This window comes from Fukomys damarensis, unplaced genomic scaffold (assembly GCF_012274545.1).
Source record: "Fukomys damarensis isolate Sample0158 unplaced genomic scaffold, DMR_v1.0_HiC HiC_scaffold_13, whole genome shotgun sequence".
NCBI lineage: Eukaryota > Metazoa > Chordata > Mammalia > Rodentia > Bathyergidae > Fukomys > Fukomys damarensis.
In genome coordinates this window covers 33,224,360-33,232,184 of record NW_022900925.1, presented here as the reverse complement: position 1 = coordinate 33,232,184, position 7,825 = coordinate 33,224,360, and the positions used below count along the sequence as shown (strand labels likewise).

The window sequence follows — 7,825 nt, the reverse complement described above, 5'->3', positions numbered from 1 at the left end:
TATTTCTATTTATATATCATACATATGTGTGTCTGTAATATGTTAGAGTTTTGAGTGTTTATTTTGTGTTTGTTGATAACACATTTTATTGTCTTTAACAGGCTGCTGGCCCAACAGGCAAAAATGAGGAAAAAATTCAGGTTTTAACAGACAAAATTGATGTGCTCCTCCAGCAGGTAAGACTTATATTCATTAATGTCGGAAAATAGTGAGAGAAAATACAGGGACTCTCTTAACTGAGATAAGGATAGAAAATAAACATAAAGGATATTCTCAACCTTATTTGTCATTTAGGGAAATATAAATTAAAATCACAATGATGTGCTTATTTAACACCCATTGAATGGCCCAAATTAAAAAAATATATGACTGTGCCAAGTATTGGTAAGGAGTTGGGCCAGCTAGACACATCTGACCCTGCTGGTGGGGGTGTAAATAGTGCAGACACTTTGGAAAAGAGTTTATTTCTTAAAAGTTAAGCATACACCACAAGCCATTGTTCTAAGTACCTAAGAGAAGTAAAAGCATAAGTCTGTGTAATGACTTAGGCACCAGTGTTCTTAGGATATCTTTTTTTTTTTTTTTTTTTTTTTTTTAAAAAGCCAAAGAAACACCTGAAAACTAAAGGCAGTTCAAAGATCTGTCAGTAGTTAAGTGGATAATTAACTTTTTTTTCTTCTTCTTCTTCTTTTGGATACTGGGGGTTAGCACCACTGAGCTACATCCCCAGCCTGATAAACTTTGGCTGTAGCCCAATAATGGAATACTGTTCAGTAATAGGAAAGAAATGACTATGTGTAATAGCATGAATAAATCTTAAAGTAATTTAGGCTTAGTTTAAAAAAAAAAAAAAAAAAGACCCAAAAGGAATACAAACTGTTGTTTATTTATTTGTTTTGTTTTCAAGAGGTTATTATTTAATTTCCATGTTACTTGTAATTTATTTTGGTTTTTTTGAGACAAGCTCTATGTAGTTTAAGCTGGCCTTGAACTCTACACATGTGTAGCCCATGCTAGCCTCAAATTTGAGATCATTCTCTTTCCCCAGTCTTCTACTTGCTGGGGATTATAGGCCTGCACTACCTACCTGGCTGTGTTACTCCATTTATATAAAACGTAGAAAACAAAAGCTAATGTATAGTGCCAGGCAGACTACATTGCCTTCACGTGTGCATAGGTAGAGGTTAGAGGTACTACAAAGAGTAGGAAGAAATCTTGGAGTGATGGATATGTTCATTGTCTGGGTGGAGTTGATAACTTCATGGGTATTTGCATATATGTTCCCAGTTACTGAATTGTACTCCTTAAAAATTTTCATTTCGTTGCATGTCATTAAGCTTGTAAAAAAAATTATAAGAGTAAAGTAAACCCAGAGTGGCTTCAGTAAACAAGCCCAACCAAAAAAGACAAAATAGTAAATGGGAAAGAAAGAAAACGCTTAGTTTGGGTTTTGACTTTTTTCTATCCTTTTTAGATAGAAGAATTAGGATCTGAAGGAAAGGTAGAAGAAGCCCAGGGAATGATGAAATTAGTTGAACAGCTAAAAGAAGAGAGAGAATTGCTTAGATCCACAACTTCAGTAAGTAAAAACTTTTAAATTATCAAATTTGTTCATTATGACTTACCTGCTGTCTATTCTTATTTGAGAACTTTAGAAAATGTTTTTCTAATGTCCCAAGTTAAAGAATCATCAAACATTTCCTTTTTCCTTCCATGCCTCCCTTCCTCCATAGTATAAAGGATTGAACCTAGAGCAGTGATGGCAAATCTTTTAGAGACCTGAGTGCCCGAACTGCAGCTCAGAACCCACCTGTGTATCACAAAATGCCAACACTGCAATTAAACCTGAATCCTGAGGTTTTAATTTAGAAAAAAACAACTTAGCTGCCAGGGTAACTTGACTCATGTGCCTACAGAGAAGGCTCTGTGTTGCCTATTAGGGCCTTTGTGCCATAAGGTTCACCACCACTGACCCAGAGCCTTCACACTGAGCTACATCCCCAGCCCTTTTTATTCTTTGTTTTGAAACAGGGTTTCACTAAGTTGCTCAGCCTGGGCTTCCTTAGCTGAAGGGCCACATAATGTTTTAGGTTTGCAGGTCACAAGGTCCTTGGCAGCTGCCAAGCCTTGCCTTGTGTTGTTTAGACAACCTGAAGATGTAGAAAGAAAACCTCAAACTCAGGTTCTCGTACTGTGTACTCCGCGCAGATCGTTTTTGTCTTCCTCACCCCCTCCAACCCAGGACCTCACACATGCCAGGCAAGTGCATTACCACTGAGCTACCTCCCCACTGCACAGCTAATTTCTTTTAATTCCAAAATACGTGGGGGTTGTACCTCCAGCAAAAAAGAAAGCAACTGTAGAGTAGCAACTGTAAGCAACTGAAAGCAACTGTAGAGTAGTTGTCTCCTAATAAAATGTGGTTCAGTTCTGACACTGACACAGAGCCCACAGGTTTAGGGCCCAGTCCTCAACTGCTCTCTCCTCTCACATGCCATTCATATGCCCCAGGTTGTTTTTATCTGAGCTTCAGACCCACTCGTTCCCACAGAGCCTTGTCTCTGGTTCGGTTAATTTGCTTTTATAGCTCACAGAACATTTGTGCTTACTGGTTTATTATCAAGGATAATATAGAGGATAGAGATGAGATAGGTGGGTTGCAGGGAATGAGTGTGGAGGCTGCATGCTGTCCTTGGTGTGCATGCAGTTAGTTGGAAGCTCCTTTTTTTTTTGAGACAGGGTCTCACTATATAGTTGAGACTGACCCGGAACTCACTGTGTAGCTCAGGCTGGTCTCGAACTCATAGCGATCCTCCTGCCTCAGTCTTCCAAGTACTGGGATTACAGGTGTGCGCCACCACGCCCGGCCTTCCCAAATCTTTTTATTTTGAGTGTTTATGGAGACTTTGTTGCATAAGGGTGATTAAAATTAACGTGGATAAGCTGGGCATGGTAGCACATGCCTATAATCCCTGCACTTTGAGAGGCTAAAGCAGGGCAGTTGCAAGTTCATATTCTGCATGGGCAGCTTAATAAGACCCTGTCTCAAAATTGTGAAAAAGGAACTGGAATGTAGCTCAGTGGTAGAGTGTCCTTGGATTTCATCCCTAATAACCACATCCAAAAGAAAGAAAATGTGCTTAGACAAAAAAATATGACATAAGGTAAGAATATAAACCCTGGCTGGTGAGATTCTTCCTGGCGTCTCTGCTGCATTCCCTCCTCCCAGGTGTGGGACCAGATCCTTTCTGGAATAGGGTTCTTTGTATCTACCAGGCCACAGAGGTTCTTGTATGTAGTTTTTTATTAGTTATTTTCTTACAAAAATGGGAATTGAGCTTAAGGCCTTTGCACTGAGCTACATCCCTAGCCCCTTTTTATTTTGAGACATGGCCTCACTGAGTTACCTGGGTTAGACTCTTAATTTATGGTCCCCATGCCTCAACCTTCTAGCGTGTTAGGATAACAAGTGTGCACTCCCATGCCTAGCAGGTCAGAATTTCTGTATGACCAGCTCCCAGATGGTTGGGGAAGAGTTTGTATAACCTGGCTTGGGAAAATGAAATTATAGTTTTCTGTGAATTGCTACAGGGAAGGTTATAAGCCAGGAACCACTGATGAAAACAAATGAAAAAGTACTTAAGCAAATGGGTGTGGCTGTATTCCAGTAAGATTTTATTTACAAAACAGGGTCTGGCTGCTGCCTTGCCAACTCCTATTTTATTTTTTATTTTTTGGTATGGGGATCGAACTCGGGTCCTTGCGCTTGCGAGGCAGGCAGCAGAACCACTGAGTTAAATCCCCGGCTCCAACTCCTCTATTTTAAATCAGAGGGATGTGTGGGTTGGTGGGGGTTAACTGGAGGATTGAATTTAGGACCTTTTAAATTTTGAGATGAGAGGGCCCAGGATTTAGCTCAGTGGTGCTGCCCGCCTGTCTCACAAGCACAAGATCCTAAATTCAATCCCTGGTCAACAACACTCCACCCCCGCCCCATTAAATTTTGAGATGAGAGTCTCTACTAAGTTGGTAAATTGCCCAGGCTGGTTTTAAATTTGTGATCCTCCTACCTCAACTTCCCAGAATGCTGCATTTACATGGCTGTACCAACACACTTGGCTTATTTTCATTTTTGTTACATTACCCTGTTCAATATATATACTAGTTAAAAGTTGGCGTACTTTTAAAGTATCTCCTGTGTTCTTAACTTATGAAATTAGGGGATGTAGTATACATGTTTTAGACATTACCAATGATAAATGTATTTGGTTACTGGCTCCCTCACATTGAGCAGTATGGGATTCAAGTGAGCTCATTTTCTCGCTTTTTTAAATGGTGGACACCATCCATACCTGTTGCACCTGTGTTAGAAATGAATTCAGACTGAAATAGGTAGCTTTAGCTTTCTGACAGGTATGTTAAACTTTTCAGGTTGACAGGTGTACAGTTGAGCTATGATCTCAGCACTTTCCCTGGGGGATATTCAAGTTGGTTGCTTTTTCCATGATTCCCTCTCTATAACTTGAGCAGTTGGTGTTTAGAAAATATGGCTCAGCGTTCATTTAAAACAGCGGTTTATGTGCATTAGTTATCTGTCGTAAATGTAAAGTACTCTTTTAGGGATTTGCGTGTTCTTTCCTCCTTGGGCATTTTTACAACTGATTTATCCTTTCAGACCATTGAAAGTTTTGCTGCCCAAGAAAAACAAATGGAAGTTTGTGAAGTGTGTGGAGCCTTTTTGATAGTAGGAGATGCTCAGTCCCGAGTAGATGATCATTTGATGGGAAAACAACACATGGGCTATGCCAAAATTAAAGCTACTGTAGAAGAATTAAAAGTAAGTTTCTTTTAAGCATGTGTTTTATTTTTAGCTTTAGCTGCAACTAACTATAATGTACTATCACCAAAAACATTTTTAGTATAGCTAAAAATTGCTCATATAGAAATATAAACCTGTCATTAATGTTTTGCTGATACTTATTTAAAGCAGTGATAATCCCTATGAAGTTTTGCTCTTTTTTAAACTATAGAAGTACTTTGTTGTCTTCACTCTATAAAGTACCAAAAATTTGGGAAAATGTGACTGGAGAATGTCATGTAATGATACCTTGTGTGCATGCGTGGTGTTGGAATTTCTGTCATTCATTCATTTTGGTGCCGGGAATTAAACTCAGGACCTGGAGCTTGCTAGGCAGGCACTGGCATTGTGCTGCTGAGCTACATCCCAGGCCCCACTGTCTTGTCCTCCTCCTCTCCTCCCCTCCCCTCTTTTCTTTGTTGTTGTTGTTATTTTTTGTTTTTTGTCTCCAGGGATTGAACTCAGGACCTTTGCACTTGGCAGGGCAAGCACAATGACACTGAGCTAAATTCCTGGCTTCCCTCTATCTTTTCTTTGAGGGCACCAAATTCCATAAGCTTGTCTACAAATTGCTTCACATTAGGTAACCATTGTTTGACAGTGCCTTTAAGGTGATAGTTGTATTAGAATCCAAATTGAGAAACTGAGGGTTGTAACTACCTTCAGCTCTATCCCAGCACCACAGCAAACAAAAACCAACTTGACTTCCCTAGGAAAAGTTAAGAAAAAGAACTGAAGAACCTGATCGGGATGAACGTCTAAAAAAAGAGAAGCAAGAAAGAGAAGAAAGAGAAAAAGAACGGGAGAGAGAAAGGGAAGAAAGGGAAAGAAAAAGACGAAGAGAAGAGGAGGAGAGAGAGAAAGAAAGAGCTCGTGATAGAGAAAGAAGAAAGAGAAGTCGTTCACGAAGTAGACACTCAAGCCGAACTTCTGACCGGAGATGCAGCAGATCTCGGGACCACAAAAGATCACGAAGTAGGGAAAGAAGGCGAAGCAGGTACAGAACACATCAGACAGTGTCTGGCTTGTGAGCTCAGTAAACAGTTATTACTAGTGTTACTCCTTGGAATGGCTCTAAGCACCTCAGCTTCTGATGAGGTTACAGAAAAAACTCATATATTAAGTAAAGTGTGTTTCATGCCTATACTGAATGTCATGGCAGCACGTTGTGCAATGGTTGAGGGCTGCAGATTGCTGCCACTGCACAGCACCAGGTTAATGTTGTGCGGTATATTGCTAGCCTGGGGAGAAGAATCAATTTGTAAATTAGCATATTACTCTCCACACCACTGTAAAGTCAAAAAATTGTAAGTTGAACTATGCTTCACAAGGATTGTTTGTATCAAATGTTAGGATAGATGATGAGTCAGTGACTGGTTCTATCTCGAGGGCAACTTTTTTTTTAAGGTAGTGAGTATAGCCGGTAGTCTCTCTGCCTCCCTCCCTCCCTCCCTTCCTCCTTATTTTTCTTGTTTTGGAGACAGAGTCTTACTGTATAGTCCAGGCTGGCCTCAGACTTGTGATACGTCCTCCCTCAGGCTCTTGAGTGCTGCTTTTCTCACTAATTTTAAGGATGACATAAAGTAAGAAACTTCTGGTGACTAGAATTATAGTTGAGTCTAAAGAGCACAGTGATAGCCCTCTTAGATAAAGTACTTGGTATTTCTAATGTGAAATGTTTTTGTAGGGGGTTCTGTTCATTTGCTTACTTTTATATGCACTACCTCAAGGCCTTTTCTCACTGTAATACCAGCTAAAGTTGATTTCATGTTTTAAATTGCCCAGGAGTAGAGATCGACGGAGAAGCAGAAGCCATGATAGATCAGAAAGAAAACATAGATCTCGCAGTCGGGATCGAAGAAGGTCAAAAAGCCGGGATCGAAAGTCTTATAAACACAGGAGCAAAAGCCGGGATAGAGAACAAGACAGAAAATCCAAGGAGAAAGGTTAGTTTATATGAGAAATCAGTTCCTTGTGAGGCTGTTTTCATACCCCTACTGCTCCTCCATTCACTTTTCTCCAGAAGTGGACAGAGTGCTGTTTCACACTATATTCATTTTTACTTGTAAGGAGACCATTCATTAGAGACAAGCATCCTGTTCCCCGACCTGCTCTGGTTTGTGTGGACAGCTGACTGATGTTCTTAGATAATGTTCACTAACCCCCCTCCTTCAGTGTACTGGAGAAGCCCATAACAAACAGGGAAGGCTTTCCCTCAAGGTCAGAGGACAGTTCTACACACGGGCAGACAGGCATGAAGGGAGTCTGTTAACTTCTTGGACACTGCTTTGTGTTTTTTTGCTTTTATTTTTTTGAGACAGGGTCTCACCATGTAGTTCAAGCTGGCCTTGAACTCAGAGAGTGATCCTCCTGCCTCAGCTTCCTGAGTGTTGGCGTTACAGTTGTGCACCACCACACCTAGCTACTTCGTGTGTTTTGCAAATGTTGGACTGGATATGCTCCTTCACCTCGATACTCAGAATATTCTTTGAACGAGTGCCCTTCCCATATCTATTCTTCTCCAAGTTATTAGGTGTGTTGTGTCTTAATGACTTTGCAGAATCTATGTAGAGTTCTGTTTCTCTTCAGACATCTGCCTAATGACCTACTGTACAAAACCAGCTATTCTTAGTTTTCAGGCGAAAGTAACTTTTCTAGAAAGTTGTTGGTTTGCTTTAACATTCTCTGTGGACATCTTTTGTTAGGTGATTGCTTAAAACTGAAAAGGCTAGAATATCATCTCCCAAGAAAATGGCTGAAGTTGAAAAATATTTTTTATTTGTGGCTGAATTGAATTTTAGTTTCTCCTTTTAGAAAAACAACTCTTGGATGGTTTCTCAGCCAGTTCTCACTAGCATAGCAGATTTAATATAGTACAAAATATATATAATTTACAAAGTAGGCCCCCAGTGGCTCCCTGCAGTCAGGTGTGGAAGGTTGCGAAAGGACCATGTGTACTGGTGAGCC

The 7,825-nt window shown here is 40.2% G+C and overlaps 1 protein-coding gene across 1 annotated transcript in view; it reads left to right on the top strand.

Moving 5' to 3' along the window:
* The window catches only part of Luc7l3 (LUC7 like 3 pre-mRNA splicing factor), a 33,586-nt gene that overhangs the window by 22,398 nt on the left and 3,363 nt on the right, over positions 1-7,825 (top strand). The window contains 5 exon segments of the mRNA XM_010620167.2: positions 102-176; positions 1,475-1,579; positions 4,676-4,837; positions 5,572-5,855; positions 6,644-6,804. Coding sequence (XP_010618469.2) covers positions 102-176; positions 1,475-1,579; positions 4,676-4,837; positions 5,572-5,855; positions 6,644-6,804 — 787 coding nt within the window.